The sequence below is a fragment of the Apium graveolens genome, chromosome 4 (genome assembly GCF_009905375.1).
Source record: "Apium graveolens cultivar Ventura chromosome 4, ASM990537v1, whole genome shotgun sequence".
NCBI lineage: Eukaryota > Viridiplantae > Streptophyta > Magnoliopsida > Apiales > Apiaceae > Apium > Apium graveolens.
Window position 1 is genome coordinate 110,850,743 of NC_133650.1, and position 23,923 is coordinate 110,874,665.

Genomic DNA, 23,923 nt, shown 5'->3' on the forward strand with positions numbered 1-23,923 from the left:
GTAGGTGAGGTAATTGCTTCTACAACTCCTACTTCTTCCAACCCCTCTATTTCTTTATCTTCTAGTGTGGCCATGAAATCTGTGTCAATGCCCCAACAGATTTCTACCAAGGTCACCAAATCCAAACTTTCAAAATCCAAGACAAAGAAAACCACCTCTGTTGTTTCTCAAAAGACAACAGTTGTAACAACAACCATTAACCCTGAGGGAAGTGATCAGGGTGTGAGTGGTGAGGGGAGGGGTGAACATCAAAGAAACCCCCAGGATAAGGAAGGAGAGTTGAGTGCTTCCCAAGCTAGCCAAGCCCCAGTTTCTCAAAAAGCTGTGGTGGTTGAAAAGGTCTCTAGCACATCCCTAGTAGCATCCTCCCAAAAGGATGTTACTATTGAAAAGAGTTCCCATCCAGGAACACAGAACAAAAGAGGGAGGGACACTAAAGCCAAACACTCACCTACAAAAGCCTTTATTAGAAGAAAGAAGGCTAGAACCCAATCTTCTACACAGGGTGCACACACTGCACAGAAACATCCATCTGTCTCTGTGCCTTCTCAAACTCAGTTTGATGTGACTCCAATAAATGTGGAGTCACAGCCCCATTCTCTCACAATAACTACACATCAATCACCAAATGCTTCTTCACCATCTCTGGATGTGGATATGCTATTCCCATCAATTCCTGATTCTCCCTCTTTACAACTCAGGGAGAAGCCCCACTCAAATACAGGTGATCATCATCTTTTAGATGATTTGTTGGATCACCCGCAAATTCTTTCAGATATAATTGAAGGATCTGTATCAACACATATCAAATCAATCTATACAGATTCAACAGTTATATCACTTTCAATTTCATCTTCTTTTCCTTCTTCAATGGATATCACTCATCCGTTGACAAGTGGTTGCTCTTCAACGGATAAGCTTAACAGCAGTTATCCGTTGATAACAACAGTTTCAACTTCAACGGATATTCCACATCCGTTGATAGTCTCTACACAAATAACTGAAATGATTCCAAGTGTAGAAGACATGAATACTGTGCAATCACTTTTAGGATTGAGGGCAGGGAGTGAAAATTTGAGTGAGAGGCTGGGTTGCTCCCAGGCAAAAGGAGAGATTGAGAGCACAAAAATGCATGCTATTTCTTCCAGCATGGCAAAAGTCAGTGAGTGGAGTACCACCTTAGAAGGTGAAGGTGAGGGAGTGAGATGTGTGAGCCAGGGGGAGCCCCTGATGCAAGAACATAGAGAAAAAGAGAGAAAAGCAGGTACAGTTGATACAAGGGTGGAACCAGCCATTGCTCATGAGTCAATGATTGTGGATGATGCTGAAAAGGAAAGACAATTTCAGCAACATTACAAAGCTGTAATTGATAACATTTCCTTGGATGCTGACACTTTTACTCATCCTGTGACAGCCTATCAACTGTTGGCTGCTCAGGGCAATGAGGAGGCAGAGAGGACACTACATCTAGTGCACTCAACAGAATCTCTTCAAAGGGATAAAGCTGCTATTAACAGGATGCCTTCTACAGCTGGTGAGCCATCTGAGGAATTTGGAGTAAATTCTGATGATGATGACTCTATTTCTTCTGATGGAAGCATGAACATAGGGGGAGATGAAGACCCTAGTTCCATTCCTAATCTACCTGAATGGGCCCTGACTAAGGAGCATAGAACAGGTGAATTCAATGTCCACCTGGTCAAACAAATCATCACTATTCAACAGGCCATTCAGAACACTTCAAATGCAAATATCAAGGCTATCCTCCAAGCTCACCTGGACTCACTGCATCTCATGAAGTTGCAGAAAGTAAAGCAAGATATGAGTCTAAATGATCTCAGGAAAGATATTGCTGACTTGAAATCCTTCACTTCAGAAAAATTGGATTCAGTCATGCCCTATGGTACTTTGCAGGACTTGGTTTCGAGATTGAAAAAGGAATCAGTTACTGAACAAAGGCTGGCCAAGTTGGAAGACAGAGTTCAAGGAATTGAAGATTCTGTGGCCACCCTTCTTCTCAACCAACAATCTCAAACCAATCTCCTAATGCAGCTGGCAAAAGCACAAGGCTTGACCCCTCTCCTTGATGATAACAAAAAGGGGGAGAATAAAAGGGAAGGGGAAGGAGAGCCCTCTACAAAGATTCAGATATCTAAAGTGCTAGTTCCTGCCATCACTACCTCTCCAATCATTCAAATCAAGGGAAAATCTGATGGAATTGATTTGATTCAGCTAGCAGCAGCTGAAATACAAATGAAAGAACAATGGAGGAGAATTGATGAAAGGTTGCAATTGGTGTTTGGTTCTACACAAAATAAATCAACATCTGTGAAATTTAGCACAAAGATTGAACCAATCAACATGGAGCTCATGCCAGTAGGGAGTCTTAAGGATGGAGAAGCTTCTTCCAAAGAGCTACAAGCTATAATCCTCAAGCCCAATGAAAGATCCAATAAGGACTCAACAAAGAATCCTTTAAAAGAAGTGGACTTTCCTCCTTCAAAAGATGATGAGAACAAGATCTTAGGCAGGAGTATTGCCTATCTCAAAAAGTCCATGGATGAGGCTGTAAGGAGAAATAGAGCTATTATCATTAGAGAGGGAAAGAGCATATGTGTGATGCAAGGACATCCCAAATTCTCAATAGCTAAGAAAGAAGAAGCCAAGCAATTAAAGGCTGACAAAAGAGCACAAGCAAAGCTTGAAAAACAGCTAAAGTCAAGCCAAGTTGAAGAAATGAAAGGAATTGAAGTCAGGGGTGAAGAAAAGATTGCTAACTTAGATGAGGTTCTTGGGAGCATATTTGGTGAAAATATGGAGGAAAGAGAGGAATGGCAGAAGGGAAACAGAAGAAAGGCCAAGGCACACAGAAGGAGTGAAGATAACCCTGAAGATACCAAATCTACATCTAAACCACTACCTTCCATACCTGAACCTTTTGTTACTGATCCCTCTATAAATATCCATGGTGAACCAATCATTCCAAAAGAGGAACCTATTGATTGGGACAACATCACATTGCCTACCTTTCTAACCACTCTTCCACCACCAAAGAAACAGAAAAGAAAACCAAAATCTACACCTCCCACAACCTCTAAGAAATTCACTCAAAAACAAAAACCTAAACCTAAGTCACCCATTTCTAAAGATGATTATGTTCACATCTGTGACATAAAAGAAATTTCAGACATTGAACTCTATCTGGATGAGCTGGAGGATGTAAGGGGAATAGCTGCCTACAGACAGTTACCAGAAAGATTAGTGTTCAGATATAAAGGAGCTGGGGAAAGAACATGGCCTCTCCACAGGATTCTAAATGAAGGCTACTCTACCTTGATCAGAGTCTTTTCAGCCATCAAAAAGGATTCTGGCTTTACCAGAACAGCCAAGACTGAAATTCTCAACAAGATTGCCAACATAAGGAAGACTTGGAGGGAACCAAATGCTTTGCCCAGAACCTTACTCATACAAGAAAGGGGAACTAAAATTCACAAATCACCTCATTGGTTGATGGAATTTAGAGATGACAAAGGAGTCAGAAGATTTTTCAGACTTGAAGACCAACTCAAGATTGCCAGCAATGAAACTCTCAAGGAAATGCAATCTAAGTTGGATATCAGTGATGAAGATGAAGCTGAATTCTTCAGAAAACTCCAACTCCAAATTGAGGGAAATGACAAAGGGCTAGGAAAGAAAACCAGGGAACAAAGAAGAAAATGATGTTTTGCTCAGGCTAGAGGAGCACCCTTGGAAATACTGTAAATCTTCAATTACCTCCTAGTACATACACTTTTGCAGCACTTTTTATATTTCTACTTAGTTTCAATTCAAATATTTGTTAAGTGTTTTGTTATCATCAAGTTAACTCTGAATTTATGCCTACAGTTCTTATAGACATAAATAGGGGGAGATTGTTAGGAATATATGTGCATTAGTTTGATGATATGTTTAACAAAACACTTAAGTAGAAATTTAGTGTCTGTAGCCTCAACGGATAAGACCACTTTGGCTATCCGTTGATGGTGTAGCTTTACTTAGAAATAAGTCTAGTATTGTAGCATATTTCAGTCTCTGTATTTAAAATTGTAATTCTTAGAAGTTGAGAGAAACTATGAGTCATGTTGACTACTAGATGATATGCAGATAGGAAGGCCAATTGTAAATATTTCATGCCTTGTAATTTTGTATAAATGAAGTGGTATCAACGGATGACTTAAAAGACCTTCAACGGATGAGAAGCTAAGCTTCAACGGATGTCTCTAAAGCTTCAACGGATAACATCCTTCAACGGATGAGAGCATCAACGGATGAAAGCTTCAACGGATAACATCCTTCAACGGATGAAGTCATCAACGGATGAAAGCTTCAACGGATGTTCTGCTAATCAGCCGTTGATAAGTGGTAGTTGTACCTACAAGCAGAGGCACGTGGGTTGACAGAGAAAACTGAGATGTGGTAGCCGAATTTCAGGATCAACAGAAAAAGCAGCCGTTCTTCTTTTGTACAAAGTTGCAATAGTCAACAAAGTACTTGAGTGAACAGGAAAAGAAGCAAGTGAAGAACTTATTTTACTATTGTAATTTTATATTGTTTTTCACTTGTACACTTGGTAATATATATGAACCAAGAAGAAGCTAGTAATTAGATAGATTTTTCCAGAGCTGTTAAGAAATATCTTGAGAGAAAATTCATCTAGTTTGTACTAGGATGCAGCTGTGATCAACATTGTTGAACACAGATTTTCTAATATACCATCTCTGGTGGAACAACAAATCCACCAGAAAAGTTTTTAAGGTCTGTTGTGTTCTTTACATTTGTGCTTGAATATATATCTGTCTGTATTAGCTTAAAGCAATTCACACACTTGTTCTTCTTGAACACACAACTTTATAAACTGCTCAAAACTTGAAAAAGTTTTGAGATTTACATTCAACCCCCCTTCTGTAAATCTCATTGTTAGTCTTCTAGGAATAACATAGACGTCAACAACGCTTTTCCGTACAGAGACTTTTTGAAGAAGTCTCTATGAAAGTGTTAGTCGCTAAACATGCGCTAATAATACACGCAAGTATACGCGATCGCAAGTAATATAGAATTATTTCTAGTTCGTTCCCACAGAGACTGGTTTAGGTTAACTTTGTGATTTATGCACTTATACAACAATGATATGACTATTATTCAATGCTAAGACGAATAATAAATTGGGTTTTGATTATAACTATAATTAACTATTGAGAATTTATACTAAAGAACATTAATTAAGAGATTAAAGAGAATTGAATAATATATGACACAAATATGGGATTCTAACTTCATTAAATACTTCATTTAATAGCCTTATTTTTCTTAACCTTAGCATGTAATGGTGATGATACTAATCAGACAACACAAAACTACTAAATGCCAACTTTCGTTGCACGAATAATATACTACCAGACATCCACAAAAGAGATAGAAGTTGAATAGACACTAATTATATTGAGACTCTATATGTCTATAGAATTTGACAACATAATGGCTTAATGCACAAGTTATCCCTCGTGATTACATAGGGCAAGTAAGATGTTTAAAATTACCTACAAATCATGCATAATGAATACATGAACCTATGCTGGCATGACAAGTTCTAAACCCTTAAATTCACTTTCAGACAACACAAAACTGCTAAATGCCAACTTTCGTTGCACGAATAACATACTACCAGACATCCACAAAAGAGATAGAAGCTGAATAGACACCAATTATATTGAGACCCTATATGTCTATAGAATTTGACAACATAATGGCTTAATACACAAGTTATCCCTCGTGATTACATAGGGCAAGTAAGATGTTTAAAATTACCTAAAAATCATGCATAATGAATACATGAACCTATGCTGGCATGACAAGTTCTAAACCCTTAAATTCACTTTTGCTTCATTAAAGATTAACACACTATCTTATAAGTTCGCGACGCTCACAAGACGAATAAGCGCAACCAAAAGTAGGTTATCATACAATCACCACACACTAAGGCATCGAAACAAATTAACTAAGGAAATCCATAAATAAATCCGTTAGAAACCCACGATAATGATTAGCCCATAATCAGACTCATCATCAACGTGGGTTCCGATAAAAGCATAGTATAATAAACGTAGTCTTTACATTTAATAAAACCAAGTACGAAACAAAAGTAAAGGTTCAAGAATAAGAAATCTAGCAATCCAAAGTTACAACTTAAAACAAAGAATCACAAGATTAAACTAGATCTTCTTCGCCTTGGTTGAATTGTGCTCTACGGTCTTCTTACGCCTTCTCCCTAGCTTTGGTACGTCTCTTTCTAAAAAACGATCTTTATTTATGTATATATAGCAGCCCATGCATAGTAGAAGTCCATCCAATCAAAAGTCCACAATAATCAGAATTTTAATTCCCGTCCTTGCGCGGCTGCGTGCGTCCATCCAATCAAAAGTCCACAATAATTAGGATTTTAATTCCCGTCCTTGCGCGGCTGCGCGCTTGACCAGCGCAGGCGCGCTGTGTTTTTGTTCCTCGGGCACGACCACGTGCTATCATAGCGCGGGCGCGCCGGTCTTCTGGAAAAACTTCTTTTGCCTTCTTTTCTTGCTGCAATGAGTTGGTTTCCTCGAGCCTTTATTCCTTGGACACCATCCTAACACCATATTAGCATCAAATAAATGCTAATTCACCTGAATTCCGGATTAATGCATGAAATGTAAAAACACTACAAAATACATTAAAACACCAACAATTTGAGTACAAATACACCAATTCAAAGCTTAATGAAGCATTATAAAATGCCATAAATGCCACTCAACAGAAAGTTCCAGAGGGTGTTCTAAATCCTGATCACAAGGTTTGTCGTTTGAGAAAATCTATTTACGGGCTCAAATAAGCCTCTCGTGAATGGTTTGCTAAATTGTTGTTTACTCTTAAAGATCAAGGTTATGTTCAGTTTAGAAATGATTACTGTTTGTTTATTAAATGAACTGGTGATTTGGTTTGTTTAGCAGCCGTTTATGTCGACAATGTTGTACTCACAGGGACTAATTTACATGAGATAAATCACCTCAAAGCGCATCTCAACTCCGAGTTTGGTATTAAAGATCTTGATGCCTTAAACTATTTCCTAGGCATTGAGGTGAGTTATCTTTCTACAGGTATATTCCTGAGCCTGAAGAAATTCACTACTGAATTACTTTCTGAATGCCCTTTTAATTTGTCCTCCAAAGCTTCTATAACATTGCCTGTAAACATCAAACTCTCTTCTTATGATGGTGATTTAATTTCAAACCCTGAACTTTATCGTTTGATAGTTGGCAAGCTCAATTTTTTAACAAATACGAGGCCTGACTTGGCCTATGTTGTTCAGTCTCTTAGTCAATATATGCAACATCCTCGACAACCTCATTTTCCGGATTTACAACACACTCTTCGCTCTATTAATCACAGTATAGGTCAGGGTATCTTTTTACGAGCAGATACTCATATCAAGTTGCATGCTTTTAGTGACTCTGATTTGGCTGCTTGTGTTGACTCTCATAAATCTATTACTGGTTATGTACCTTTGTTCGGTTCTTCTCATATTACATGGAAATCTAAGAAACTAAGCACGATCTCTCGATCTTCGTCCGAGGCCGAGTACTGTGCAATGGCCTTTGCTACTTCTTAAATAACTCGGATTGTTTATCTTCTGGAGGATTTGGGTGTTTACAACTTAAAGCCTTTTACTTTACATTATGATAATCAGTCAGCTATTCACATTGCTAAGAATCTAGTATTTCATGAGCAAACGAAACACATTGAAATCAATTATCATTTCACTCCAGACAAGGTTCTTGAAGGGCATATTCAACTTACTTATCTTCCCACTTCCTATCAACTTGCAAATTTATTTACCAAAAGTTTTCCTGGTAGTCATTTTTAGAATCTTATGTCCAAGTTAGGATTCCACGCTCTTCCTCCTGGACCTCCTAACTTGAGGGGAGGTGTTGGTGTACCTACTTCTGCCATGATAAAGTTGATACATCAACAATGATTAGAATTAACACATTGGCAAGGATTAGTTACTAGACCTAGCATTAGTATGTAGCAAGTCGGTTAGATGCTTAGTGGCTAAGTAAGAGTGTTGATATAACCTTAAAAACATTTCTTCATCTCTCTCTGAGATACACAATATGAGAAACAGTTAGGCTCTTCAAAATGTATAGTTACTATTGTCTTCTTCTCAATCAACAAACTTAAACTCCATTAATGAATTTAATTAGCTCCAGAGTTCATATTTTATCACTTGTGTGCATCAAACAAAGAAGGTGGCATAGGTTTGAGGGATGTAGCTTCATTTAATAAAGTGATGCTGACAAATGAAAACTCTCTCATGGCAAAGGTTTTAAATGGAAAATATGTTCCTCGTACTTCATTCTAGGAAGCTCAATAAAGCCAAATTCAAGCTACACCTGGAGATCAATTTTGATGGCCAGATATTTACTTACAAAAGGTACCAGGTGGGTAGTTGGTGACGGGAGGCTTATTGACATCTGAAAAGATAGTTGGATTCCATGGCTGCCAAATTTTAAATTGTTACCCCAGCATGACATAAGTGAACCATATGTCCAGTAAGTCTGTGAAATTATTGACATTGAGCATAGTAAATTAGAGGTAGCCACTTGTGCGGGTTCGAACCGCCCGCTCGGGACCGGTTCGTACGAAACCCTGATTTTATTCAACCCGAACCGGGCTAGTTCAAACACGCACAACTCATTAAAACTGATGTGCCGGTTATGAATAGAAAATTAGAAACTCAGGACCTGAATGGCCCGCATGAGCCACGAACCGCACGATCCAGCCTGCACAAGCCTGGACAAAAGTTCAAATAAAAGGTTGTGATTGAAATTGTGAATTGCTTTTCCATCTGTTTCTTTCCTTTTTATAAATTTAATATTGTATCATTTAGGAAGTTTCTGGTAGGTGTGTGCATGCAAGTTTATTAATATAATATATAAGTTATGTGGTTGAGAATAAAATTAATTTATTTGTTTCATAAAAAAGTTTTGGAAGGCAAGACCAACCATTTTTGAGTATATATAGACTGCATGTAGGTTAACAAATTAAACTTATATAAAAAAGAAAGGGAAGCCCGCAGGCCTGAAAAAATACAACACAACCAACACGCATGCACAATCCGAAATGCCGATTACGAATACATTTTTTACGGTTAAAGCCCGGCCCGACACAGCCCGCTCCACCTTCAAGCCGGTTACGAGTTCAATCTTCTGAGCACTAACCCGTCTCAAACCCGGCCCGGACCGCACGGACCGCACAACTAGCCACCTCTATAGTAAATAGAACGAAGAGCTTTCTTTTCGAATGGGAATTAAATGAAATCAAAACAATTACCATCATAATGTTTCCAGAGAAGGATACCTTGACATGGCATTATAGCAAACATGGGTTCTATAGTTTGAGGAGTGCTTATAATCTAGACAGAGAGATAAAAAATTCTAATCAGACCTCTACATCAAATGAAAATAGAAAAATGCTTTGGAAAAAATTATGGGCAACAAATGTTTCACCAAAAGTCCGCAACTTTGCTTAGAGATCACTTAAAAAAGCTATTCCGGTGAATATAAACTTTTCCAGAAGAGGCATTCGTGTTGATAGTATCTGTCAAAGATGTAGATTGGCGGAAGAGTCAATTTTTCACACACTTGTTGAATGTCTGACATGAAAAATAGTGTGGTATGTTTCTCCACTCCAAATCGACACTGAACAAATTCAAGAGCTCTCATTATGGGATTGGTGTTACTATTTCATGAGTGTTTATAAAAATAAGAAATGGTGGAATGTTTTCTGGATGAATTTATGGTACATTTGCCTTGACAAAAATAATAAGGTTTCCGTAAAAGTAAGCAGAGGTCCAAACATAGCAGTGGAACAAGCGCTAAAAGTTCCGAGAGAGTACGAGTTTTCTAACAAAATATCACCTTCACTTGGCAATAGTTCAGAAAGCAAAATGATATGGAATCCACCCCCATAAAATATCTTCAAAATTAATTCTGATGCAGCTATTTTTGGTAAAGGTCTTTGCTATTTTGGTGCTAGAATGAGAGACAAAGTGGGGATGTCCTGGTAGTCACCTGTTCCAGCATTGAAGGAGACTTAGAACTTAATAGTGCAGTGGCGCTAGCATCTCCTCATGGTCTTGTAACTGCGCTTGAAACAGGACTACTAAATTTCAATTCTTGAATCGGATAACATGAAACCGTTTAACCATCTAAAGAAGAAATTGAGGGAGAATTTCTATTTTGGAAACATTATTTCAGACATCAGGAAGGTTGCTGTAAAATTTGGGTCTTGTTCTCTCTCTCCTGTCAAGAGAAAAGGAAATTTGATAGCTCATAATTTGGTCAGGATTAGTTTAAATTATAAAAAAATATGAGAGTGTGGATCAAGAAAGTTCCCGATAGAGTGACTTTATTTGTAACTAATGATCAAGTTCTTTTGAATGAATAAAATTGTTAGTTCTCCTGTAAAAAAACACGTTAGAAAGATGAAGAAGAGACTTGTAAAGTTTTTAATTTTTTCCATCAAATAAGTGAAGTTACTCATTTAACACTATTAAGAATCCAGATTTTTCATAAGAGTCAACTCCGATAAAACAAACAACACATTTAGTTTCACTTTAAAGTATTAAAATTTGCATAAGAAATAAAACTAAAACTTTCTCATTTTCAAACAAGCACTTGAAGTAATACATTTTCCATGAAAGATATATTTGTTGTAAACAACGTGTTGTAAATCTTAAATTAATTTATTATGAATAACTTAATTATTGCAAGTATAGAGAGAATAAAAGTTGAAGAGAGAATTGTATTTCAATATATTTCAGTATATATGATTTCAATAACTGAAGGTCCTATTTATAGAGGTTGATTGACAAGTCTTACTAAGGAAGTTATCTAAATCTTCTTTGATAAGTTTCGTAGTTCTTCACTAGTAAGTTTCGTTAATCTTCCTTAATAAGCTTTACAATTCTTCCTTACTAAGTTTCTTCTCTAAGAAGTTGTGCAAGTCTTCCTCGATAAATTTTGAGAGACTTCCTAGATAATTTTTGATAGACTTCCTCGATATGCTTTATGAGTCTTGTTGATTAATTTTTGACAATAATTATTATATTATAACACTCCCCCTTGATTGTCAAATGTGAGTTTACTACAGAAATTAACCGCCTCGTTAAAACCTTGCAAGGAAAACCCAGTGGGATAAAAACCTTGACGAAGGAAAAAGAGTATAGTCACCCCCTAAATTTAACATCTCACACTTTGACATCTTGTTATAGCAAGTTTCTCAATCTCCGCATACCAATATTATTCCGTAGCTTTTCAAATGTTGATTTGGGTAGTGACTTTGTAAGATGAGCGCACTTGTTGTACATCAATATCACCATTTTCCTTTGCCAAATGCATTCCTACTTTCTTCATGAATTGCAAGTAACTTTGCGTGATTTGATGAATTGCTTCTATAGTCTGTTTTGTAGACTTCCAAGAGATAGCAGTGCCACAATATGTGAATAGATAACCTGTTTATGATCGTCCAAAATGAGGATCTGTCATGTACCCAACATCTGCATATCCAGTCAGTTGTGACTTTGAACTATGTGGAAAGAATAACCCAAGATCAATTATCCCACGAAGATATCTGAATATGTGTTTGATCCCATTCCAATGCCTTTTAGTTGGATTAGAACTGAATCTTGCCAATAGGTTCACAGAAAAGGCAATATCGGGTATTATTTTATTTGCAAAATACAAAAGAGCTCCAATAGCACTAAGATATGGAACTTCAGGCCCAAGTGCATCTTCATCTTCTTTTCTGGGTTGGAATGGATCCGTTTCAACTTCGAGTGATCGAACAACCATTGGCGTTGTTAATGGATGAGCTTTTTCCATGTAGAACCGATCAAGAATCATTTCCGTATAAGTGAACTGATGAACAAATATACCCGAAGATAAGTGTTCCACTTGTATTCTTAAACAAAATCTTTTCTTTCCAAGATCTTTCATTTCAAACTCAATTTTTCAAATAAGCAGCGACATTAGTAATATCTTCGGAAGTACCTATAATATTTAAATCATCCACATACACAATAATAATAATAACAAAACCAATTGATGACATTTTGATAAACACACATGAACACACTTGATTATTAACATACCCATCATTTAATAAATATTCACTAAGCTTGTTGTACCACATACGACCAGACTGTTTTAAGCCATATAATGATCGTTGTAATTTAACTGAGTATAAATGTCAAGAATTAGTTTCATCTATCTTTAATCCTTCAGGGATTTTCATATAAATATTAGTATCAAGTGATACATAAAGGTAGGCTGTAAATGAAAAGTGACTCCATCCATCACAGGAGAGTAAGTTTCATGGTAATCAAATACAGGCCTTTGAGAGAATCCCTGGGCTACTAGTCGGGCCTTATATCTCACAATTTCATTTCTCTCATTTTGTTTTCATACAAACACCCATATATTCCTGATGGGGATCTCACCGGCTGGGGTTTGGACTGCAGGTCCAAATACATTTCTCTTGCGCAGGGATTGTAATTCTTCCTATATTGCAATTTTCCATTTTGGCCAGTCATCTCTTTGTTGACATTCTTCCACACTTTATGGTTCAGGATCGGAGTTCATAATTATATAACATGCCACGATAAAAGCATATACATCATCAACCTCAATACTCCCACGATCCAATAATTTCCCGTTATGTACATAACTCAGTGAGATCTTATTATTTTTAGGTACCTTTGCTTTTATTAAAGCAGGTGCCACTTCTGGGGCAATATCATCTTCTGGAGGCAATACCACTTTTAGTGGTTTTGTCACAGCCACTTCAGGGGTTTAACCTCTTCGGGTGGTGATACCGCTTTTGGGATATTTGATATAGCCACTTCAGGGGCTCGAACCTCTTCAGGAGGTAATACCGCTTCTGGGATATTTTTTGGAACACTTGCCACTTCAGGGGCATGTCCAATCAATTTTCGTTTTCGTGGAACAATATCTTTTGCACCAACAGGTCTACCACTCTTCAGGCGTGGTTTTGAATTACCAATCAATTATTCAGGAATTGCTTTATGAATAGGGATTTTAAACCTTTCTGGTGCATTAACAGCAGGTATATGTGATTTTATGATATGTCTAGAATCATTAAAAGCATCTGGCATTTTATTAGCAATATTTTGCATATGAATGATTCTTATAACCTCAGATTCACATTGTTTAGTACGTGGATTCATAGAGCTTAATCCTGATGCATTTAACTTATGCAAAATATTATCTCCTCCTAATGAAGGGAATACAGACTCATCAAAATGACAATCAGCATATCGAGCAGTAAAGACATCACCAATTAATGGTTCAAGATATCTTATAATAGATGGTGAATTAAAACCAATATATATACCTACTCTTCTTTGCGGTCTCATTTTAGATCTTTGTGGAGGTGCAATTGGAACATATATGGCACTATGAAAGATCTTAAAATGTAAAATATTAGGGGTTTGACCAAGAACTAATTCATGAGGAGATTGTTTGTGGTAAGAAGATGGTCATATCTTAATTATGAAATATTGCGTGACCCCAAATAGAAGTGGGTAATTTAGATCTTAGAAGTAAGGGTCGTGCAATAAGCTGAAGTCTTTTAATTAACGATTCCGCTAAACCATTTTATGTATGCACGTGAGCTACAGGGTGTTCGACAGAGATTTCTACTGACATACAATAATAATTGAAAGTAGCAGATGTAAATTCAGCGGCATTATCAAGTCAAATTGATTTGATAGGATTATGGGCTCGTAATTTGATTATTTGAGCAAGAAGCTTGGCAAAGGATGTGTTTCTGGTCGAGAGTAGAAAAACATGAGACCATCTAGCTGAAGCATCGATTAGGACCATGAAATATCTAAATGGTCCAGATGATGGATGAATAAGACCACATATATCACCTTGAATTCTTTCTAAGAAATTTGGAGACTCGTTTTGAAGTTTAACTAGAGATGGTTGAACAATTAGTTTTCCCAAAGAATATGTTGAACAAGGAAGTTCATCACGTGGCATGACCTTTTGATTCTTAAGGGGGTTTCCCGTAGAATTTTCTATAATTCGCGCATCATGGATACTCCTGGATGACTAAGTCTTTCATGCCAAAGGGTGAGTGATTTTGGATCTATAATTTTGGGAGTAGTGATACTGTGAGACTCGATTACTCTAGTTTTGGTAGCATAAAATCCAGATGATATTGATTACAATTTTTCTATGATCTTCTTATATTATGCGGTGATTGAGGTGATAAGGAGATATTCTTTTTCATTTTCTCTAGTGGTTTCTACATGTAAACCATTAAGACGGATATCTTTAAAACTCAGAAGATTTCTAGTGGATTTGCTAGAATATAGAGCATCATGTATGTGAATTTGTATCTCATTTGGTAGTATAAAACTGGTTTTCCCAAAACCCTCTATGATATTTGATGTTCCCAGAATCGTCCAAACGCGTGAGTTGGTTTTTAGTCAACTTTGAGAAATATTTCTGATTTTGTAAAATTGTGTGAGTGATTGCGCATTCAGCAATGTATATATCTCCCATATTTATAATGTGTATATAAAAGTGAACAACAATTTTATTATGCAAACAACGTACATAATACAAGAACATAAAACAAGTACATGAAAGCATTATATTAAAACAAACACGTCTAAAACATGACATCAAAGAAATACAAATGAAATCTAGTTATCTAAATCATAATAAAGGTTAGCACCAATGTCTAGTTCATTTGAGGTCTCGTTGTTTGGTTCTTCACTTAGATTATGACTAGCAAAGTTCGTTTCCACCCTATTCCTGTTATTCTTTTTATTTTCCTCGTGGAGGTCAACTGGATGTTTTGGTGTGCAACAAGTACGTCGCCAGTGCCCATGTGCCCCACATCTGAGACAAATATCCCTAGTATCTTCTTCTAGTGGTGCCTTCCTTTTATTTGGCACTCCATGTTGCTACTTCTGGTGGTCAGAGTTGTTGTAACCATCACGCTGCCACTTCAGGTGGCTAGAGTGTTGTGCAAGACATGCCTGTACTATAACAAGACTAAGTAAAATTGACTGCCCTAAGTAAGTTATTTGATAATCTAACTTTGCATTTTATATTGTATTACTTGAGTCTGTAAAAGTGTCAATAGATTGGACTAGAGTATTTTTCTATAAACAGTGTCAAGCCTAAGAATAAACTCTGGAAGAAGATCATGAAGATCATGCCTCAAAGATAGTGTGAAGAAGCTTTTGAGAAAAACATTCCAAGTCAGGAAATCTACAAGTCACAGATCAAGTCATATAGGGAAGTCATTAAAGAACTCCAGAATGACTTATCGATAAGTCAAAAATTAGCTTATAGAGAAGTCTCAGAGATATCGACAAGCCAAATGAAGATATGAAGATTGGAGATATCGACAAGGTATTTCTGCAATAGAGGATACAGAGATATCGACAAGTCAAATTGAAGATGTGAAGATTGGAGATATCGACAAGTCAAAATTTTATTAGAGATCTCAGAGATATCGATAAGTCAATATGCCATAGAGATTTCAGAGATATCGACAAGTCTTTTCTACATGCGGAAACTCAGAGATCTCAATAAGCCAAATTCTCTTCTAGAGAACTCAGAGACTTCGATAAGTCAAAACAACTATAAAGAAACAAGAGATCTCGATAAACCATTATACTTATCAAGATGTCGAGTTCTCTATATAACAAACTGGAGATCTTGATATAAACCTCAAGTACAGAAAGCATACCAGTTAAAGATCCAAGATTATCAATCAACAAACAAATCGATCACTGATTTGAAAAGTCTACAAAAAGCAGCTTGAAGAGTACAAGATTAAAGGTCAGGATAAACTTATAAAGGAAAATCACAGACGTGCACGATTTGCAAAGATATACTAAGCCAGAAATGGAAAGCTTTAGATACCTTAAAGTAGGGTTTAGTACATGCTATTGTATGCTGTGTAAAACCTGTATTTACTGATCTATAAAGTAAACACAGGTTCTTTGTTTGTAAGTGTAACAAATAGATCTAGAATTTCTTGTAACTCTCTCAAGAAAGAAGTTGAGTTCTTTATCAACAAAGAACCCAGAAATTTGTAGCAAGACATACTTGATTTTAATATAAAATTAAGTAAGTTTTGAAGATACTGTGTTTATATGCATGTTTTAATAATTCTGTTAAAACATTTTATCTCAATAATAAGCTTACTTTGCTCACCAAATCCATAACAGTTTAAAAAGCTTAAAAATAATCCAAAACACATTCATCCCCTCCGTGTTTTATTTATTACCTAACAAGTGGTATCAGAGCAAAATCTGAAAGCAAACCTATTAAAGATCTTGGAAGAATGAATACACAGAAGCTTAGCAGTATCAAGATCCCTACCTTTGACAGATCTAACTACATATTATGGAAAAAGAAAATGATGTTGTTTATAAGGATGGCAAACCCATTATATTTTCATATTCTCAAGAATGGCCCTTTCACCCCCATGGAAAGAGTTGAGGAATCTACAGATGTAGATATGGTCATTCCAACACATTATGCTCCCAAAGATGCTTCACAATATACTGAACCCGGAAAATAAAAAGTCTCTCTGGATAGTGGCTTGCAACTAATTTTAATAGAGTCACTTGACAATGTGATGTACAATAACATTATCAACTATGACACAGCCAAATAGATCTGGGAGAAAATAGAGATTTATGTGAGGGGACAGAGGAAGTTAGGTCAAACCAAAGGAGGATTTTGGTTTCTCAGTATGAGGGGTTTATGGCTAAACCAAAAGAAGGAATTACTGAAGTTTTTGAAAGGTTCAATAAATTGATGAATGACTTGCAACTACATGATAAAAATTATGAAGCTGAGGATGTTAACCTAAAGTTCCTGCTAGCTCTTTTTGATCATCTTAAACATAAAATATCATCCATTAGAGAAGGAAGAGATCTAAGCATAATGACTTTGGAAGTTCGATATGGAATCTTGAAAACTTATGAACTTGAGATGCTGTAGAGATAGTCATTGAAAGCACACCATGGACATATTGTTGATGGTTCCAGTGCTTTGATTGTACATGACAAAGAAGAAAGTGAAGATGAGCAGGATCATCAAGTTCCACTCATTCAAGTTGTATAGCAAAAGAACAAAGGACCTCAGAAGCAAGTTGTGTTGGAGCTGGAAGAAGATGAATACTACACCCTGGATGAGCTAGATGAAATGGACCAATCCATGGCTTACTTGGCTAAGAAATTTTCCAACATAAGAGTAAAAAATCCAAGGTTTTTCAAAGTCAACGGACAATCTTCTAACAGCAATTTGGAAACTAAAAGATCAGTATAATTCAGCTAGCAAAGGTGGCTACAAAACAGGATCTGTGGACAGATCAAAGATAAGGTGCTTCAACTGTGATGAGTTGGGTCACTTTGCTACTGAATGCAGAAAGACCAAAAAGGTGAAGAAGGATAAAGCTTACTTGGAACTGGAAGCAAAGTATGAAGCTCTCTTGAAGAAATAGTCTAAAAATGCCTATATTGCAGAAGGGAATAGTTGGGATGACACTGATAATGATGATGAGGATGAAGAAGTTGAAAACTATGCATTAATGGCTTTTGAGAATGGAGAAGCATCCACTTCAAAATCAGAGGTACCAACTCTAACCACTATTGATTTGAATGTTAGTCAGTATAAGGAGACCGTGGAAAAGATGAGTGTAGTGATGTTTCATATACACACCAGCATGGTAGCAGCTACTGAGGAGGTCAGTAGGCTAACAAAAGCTAATGAGAAGCTTGAGAGTGAGAAGCAAAGACTTGATCTGCTGCTTATGGAGCTTGACACGGTCAAGCAAGAAAATGAATATCTGAAAAATAAGCTAAAGTGTGCTAATGAAATTGAATCTGTGTTGAGGGAAAGTTGGAAAAGAATGAAGTGAAACTAAAATCTTACAGGATTGCATCTGAATTGGTTGGTTTGTATCATGAGAAGAACAAGCCATGCGCTAACATAGCTATTGGTCTTGATTATGATGCTTTAAACAACAACAAGAAAGTGGTAGGTGATAAAGGAAAAGCAACTGAAAGTGAAGATGTCCCAACTATGCTGAGAAAGGTTGGTTCACCTATGTTCAAAGCATGTAAGGTAAATTTCAGTGAAGAAGAGTTGATCATAAAGCAAGAAATTGCTGATGAGGACAATGAAAAGAAAAATGAAGAAACAACTCCAACTTCCAAAGTTGAAATTGAAAAGAAGCCCATGATCAATCAGGATTCCAAGACACCTGTAGAGGAAGTTAAGACTGAAGATGCAAGAAAGAAAAAGAAGAATATAAAAGGGAAGATTGGGAAAAACAAAAGCAACAACTTTGCATTTGTTGCAGATGCAATGTCAAAAATGTGGTTCAGTGAATCATCTAACTCACCTTTGTAAAAAGATTGTTAGCAAGCCAGTAGAAGGAGCCTACAAGTACAATGAAGCACATGCAAATAATCCCTACTAATTCTGTGACAAGTTTGATTACATCCCTTGCAACTTGAAAGTGATGAAAAGTTGCCATAAGCTGAGAGTAGACCTCAAAGAAGTAAATATTGGGTCTGCATCAAAAAGGGGAAATGCACAACAGTCCATGAACACTATTCTTTCTAAAACAAATCATTCTAATTCTGCTCATTTTGTTAACAAGAAGAAAGTACCCAACACTGCTTGGGTTTCTAAACACACTTAATCCTCATTGTCTGCAAGGCAAAAGGAAGAAAGTCATATGGATCATAGACAATGGATGCTCAAGACATATGACAGGTGATATGGCCCTGCTATCATAATTTAAGGAGAAGGTTGGCCCATTAGTGACTTTTGGAGACAACAACAACGGTTTCACAATGGGATAAGGCATATTAATATCTGGAAATATTGTCATTGAAGATGTAGCACTGGTAGATGGTCTTGAAGTGAATCTTCTTAGTGTCAATCAATTTGCAGACAAAGGATTCAAGGTCTCATTTGACAAAAGAGAATGCACTTTTATCAACAAAAAGACTGGTGAAGTTTCTCTGAAAGGAGTAAGAAAGGGAAGCTTATTTGTTGTAGACTTGGACTCAGGAAATGAGGATGGAATTTGTTGCTTCTACACCAAGGCATCTGTAGAGCAAATCAAGTTGTGGCATAAGAAACTGCCTCACTTGAATTTCAAGGCAATCAACACTCTAGTCAAAAATGAGTTAGTGATAGACATGCCTAATTTAGAGTTTGCTTAGAATAAGGTTTGTGAAGCTTGTGAAAAGGGAAAAATGGAGAAATCAAGTCACAAGAGTAAAACTGTGAATTCTATAAGTGCACATTTGTAACTTATTCACATGGACTTATTTGGACCAGTTAATGTCCTATCAATTTTAAGAAAGAGATATGCACTTGTGATGGTGGATGACTACTCAAGCTATATATGGGTAGATTTATGCATTCTAAAGATGAAACTTCACACATCATAATTGAACACATCAAGAAGATTGAGAAGTAGGTTGAAAATCTGAATTGTGTGAAAAGATTGAGGAGTGATAATGGAAAAGAATTCAGGAATGCAACCTAACTGAATTCCGCAAAGACAGGGGCATCGTTCAAGAATTCTCAGCTGCTAGAACACCTCAGCAAAATGAGGTAGTTGAGAGAAAGAATAAAACACTATTAGAGGCTGCTAGAACAATGTTGCAAGATGCAAAATTGCCAACAAGTTTTTGGGAAGAAGTTGCGAATACTGTATGTTATACTCAGAACAGATATCTCATTAACAAGAATCTTGGCAAGTCACCCTACTCAATCTTATCTAAAAGAAAGCCTATTGTGAAGCATCTTCATGTGTTTGGAAGCAAGTGCTATGTTTTGAAGGACAACTCTGAATATGTGGGAGAATTTGACTCTAAAGTTTTTGAGGAAATTTTTCTGGGATATTCATTGGAGAGAACTGCATATAAAGTCTATGTGATTGAACATAATAAAATTATGGAAAGCATAGATGTTACTTTTGATGATGACAAATGTCCAGGCTTGGAATGCCTTAGTGAAAATGAAGCTGAGACCCTATAATTTGTAAATCTCAAAATTGATAGTTATTCTAAGAAAGATGCTGAAGTCAACACAAATCATAGAATAGATGAAGAGACAATTGAAAAAGTGAATCATGAGAATGGAAACTCATCTCAAACACCTGAATTTGATAGCACAAACTCCGAGAGAGAAAGAGGAGAAAATTCTGGAAGTCATGCCAATGATGAAGAAGAAGCAGAAAACACAAGTCAACAAACTCACACAAGGAAATGGGATATAAGTCACAATGCAGATGCAATTATTGGTGATCTCAATCTGGAGTGAGGACTAGAAGTGCAACCACAAATGAATGTCTTCATGCATGTTTTTTTCACAAGTTGAGCCAAAAAAAACTGAAAAAGCTCTACTTGATCCTGATTAGATATCTGCTATGCAAGAGGAGCTAAATCAGTTTGAAAGGAACAAAGTTTGGGAATTGGTTCCTGCACCAAAGAACAGAAGTATAATTGGAACAAAATGGGTGTACAAGAACAAGATCGATGAAAATGGAATTGTCACCAGAAACAAAGCAAGGTTGGTAGCAAAAGGCTACTCACGGAAGGAAGAAATTGATTATGATGAGACTTTTGCTCCAGTTGTAAGACTTGAAGCAATAAGGATCTTTCTTACATTTATTGCACACTCCAATTTCAACTATCAAATGGATGTGAAGAGTGCATTCCTTAATAGTGAGTTGGAAGAAGAAGTTTATGTGCAACAGCCACCTGGATTTGAAGATCCAGAATTTCTAAATTTTTTATACAAGTTACTCAAGGCTCTTTATGGACTAAAACAAGCACCTAGAGCTTGGTATGACACACTGTCAGAATTTTTGATTAAACATGGATTCACTAGAGGTACTATTGACAAGACTCTCTTCTACAAGAAGCATGGTGATGATATGATCCTAGTTCAGATCTATGTGGATGATATTATCTTTGATTTTACAAATGAAAAGCTTTTTCAAAGATTTTCTAAGCTTATGCAGAGTGAATATGAAATGAGTATGATTGGGGAATTGAGTTACTTTCTTGGACTTCAAGTCAGTCAAAGAAGTGATGGAATCTTCATCAGCCAAACTAAGTGAGTCAAGAATTTATTGAAAAAATTGGTATGGTTGATTGTTCACCTACATCTACACCTATGTCTACAGCTACAAATTTGGATGAAGATAAAAAGGGCAAAAGTGTAGATATCTCAAGCTATAGAGGAATGATTGGATCTTTGTTGTACTTAACTGCAAGTAGACTAGACATCATATTTGACATCGTGAATTGTCATATAATATGATGGTTTAGCTCAAAGATCGAGAGCATTGTGAATTGATGGCATGACTATAATTGAATGGCGTAAGAACCCAAATTTTTGACATTGGTAAAAGAGCTTTATGTATAGTAATATAATAACTCGAATTTTTGAGACCTTGAAAAACGCTTAATGAATAGTAACCCTAACAGACGGGAAAAACTTTTTATCCCACACTATGTTGTGTATGAGAAATTGAGTTTCGGAGTTGATAACATGATTATACCTACCAAATGAGTGTATGTTAACGCTATTAGTTTTCGAAGAAAACAAACTTTGAAAAATGACCATATTTACGAATCATCGAGGATTAAGGGATCACAATATAATTACGAATTTAAAACCCTACGGATTTATATCCAAGGACTTTCCTTCAAACATAAAGAACAAATACGAAAGGATTTACGCTCTGAACCGTTAACGAGAAATTATTACGAAAACGTTTAAACGACCGAACAAACGCGTAAACGATTAAATAAACGTATCACACTAACTAACCATGGTAGAAAAGTAACCATGGTTACTTTATTAAATAGTAAGCTAAGGTTGTACGATGATCATCTAAGGCTAAGAGAATAGTAAAGCTAAAGACTAAACTATTAGCTTAGCTTGTAATCTAGAAAGGGCTAGCTAGATTTGTCTAAGGATTTGCTAACATAAATCTATTCTAGGACATATACTAGAGAATAAACAATCAAATACAAGCATTATTCAAGGAAGTACCCAAGAAGCAACATAAAAACTCTCTCTCACTCCCAAGCACTTCTTCATTCGGCCCTATCACAAAAAGAGGAGAAATCAAATTCAAAACTTCAAGCTCTAGCCATGGGAAAATTTCCCAATTAATTCTCAAGCTTCATACACCCTAAACTAAGGTAAGATAAATTTTTAATCTCATTTTATCAAGGTTTGATGGGTGAAATAAATTCAAGAAAGATGATAGTGAATAGTGTGAATAGTAACTCTTCTTTGGTTTCTTGATTTTAATGGTTGTTTTAGGTTCCAAAAACCCTACCAAGCACTCTCAAGACTTCACCATCATCAAGAACACATATCAAGATCTCAAGAAAGGTATAAATCTTTGACCCATCCTTACTTAAGGTTTAAGTTCAAGAATATTTTAGAACATAGTTGTAAACCTAGTTTTGGTGAATGTATTATTGTAATCTTGATGATTAGTTAAGTAGATTAAGGGTTGAAGATTGTTGCCTCAAGAACATGGTGTTCTTGAGAGGAGTTAGTGTAGTGATGATGATATGATGATTGTTGGTGGTAGTATAAATATTTAAGGCGTAAACGAAACTCGGATCGTAACCATAATCTCGCTAAAAGGAACAAAACGTAACATTAAGGTTCTACAGAAAATTCCGAAGGTATAAAATGTAGTTTCTTGAAAAATAACTTGATTATTATAGACAATGCTATAAGGATCGTTTGGGCACTTTAATCGCTTGATTCCGATTTACGGATCAAAGGTTATGGTCGTTTTACTAAAAGTGAATTACGCGATAAAAACTGCTACGAATTACGAACTTTGAAAATGGAAATGATCAACTTAAAAATATTCATAAATCATGAAATTTTTACAGAGAGTAGTAAATAGAGTTCCTTAACTGCTTAAATACTTTCAAGTGAAAATATTGATTTTTGAATTTTATAAAAATATCGGAGCCGAGACCGCGCGATTATAAAACCGTAGAATCCATGAGCGGAGCCGACAATGAAAGTGAAAACGGACTTAAGATACTTCGAAAAAGGAAGCGAACGTAATATGAATTAAGACTTAAAGAAATAATAAGGGTAATATGAGTTGAGAGGGTGCATAAAAAGTAGCACATGAGTGCGAGTCGCCGTAAATTAGAACGGGACCTAACAAAATGATTTGTGTTCATGGTTATAGATTTTCGAGCGGAACCTAGAACATCCTCCACCTCGAAATACCCAGGCAAGCTTTCGAACCCTACCTTTTAAGAACCGTTGTGTTGTGAATATTTTACAAACTGTGATATATGCATGAGATTGCTTTAAACTGTTTTACGAAGTTTGAGATGTATTACATTACTCAGTTGTTGATAATTTCTGGTATATGTTCATACCGAGTTGAAATGTTATATTTAGATCGAGAGTCGTTTGGTGTAAGTCATAAAGAAAACCCGGAAGTATCCCGGAGGAGTTTATATTTGAGAACGTTAACGCTAACGAGTAGCGTGGCGAGTATATTTTAGACCGAGGATCGGTCAGTATAATTTTATGAAAACCCGGAAGTATTCCGAATGTGTTTTCTTTAAGAATACAAACGCTATAGTAGAGCGTGATATATAAGTTATAAGACCAAGAGTCGGTCAGTTTTTATAAAGTATAAACTCGGGAATCATCCCGGAGATGTTTCAGACCATTAAAAGTCTGTACGTATTTTATTCCAAGGG

The 23,923-nt window shown here is 36.2% G+C and overlaps 2 protein-coding genes across 2 annotated transcripts; both read right to left on the reverse strand.

The window, feature by feature from the left end:
* Positions 1 to 11,588: 11,588 nt before the first annotated feature.
* Positions 11,589 to 11,975, reverse strand: LOC141718861 (secreted RxLR effector protein 161-like). Its single transcript, XM_074521237.1, has one exon. It carries the CDS (start codon positions 11,973 to 11,975, stop codon positions 11,589 to 11,591), a length of 387 nt encoding a protein of 128 aa, XP_074377338.1.
* Positions 11,976 to 12,904: 929 nt separating this feature from the next.
* LOC141718862 (uncharacterized) lies at positions 12,905 to 13,507 on the reverse strand. The gene is made up of 2 exons (XM_074521238.1): positions 13,193 to 13,507; positions 12,905 to 13,108 (listed from the first exon to the last, which is right to left on the reverse strand). The coding sequence occupies exons 1-2, from the start codon at positions 13,505 to 13,507 to the stop codon at positions 12,905 to 12,907; spliced, it is 519 nt and encodes a 172-aa protein (XP_074377339.1).
* Positions 13,508 to 23,923: the final 10,416 nt, after the last annotated feature.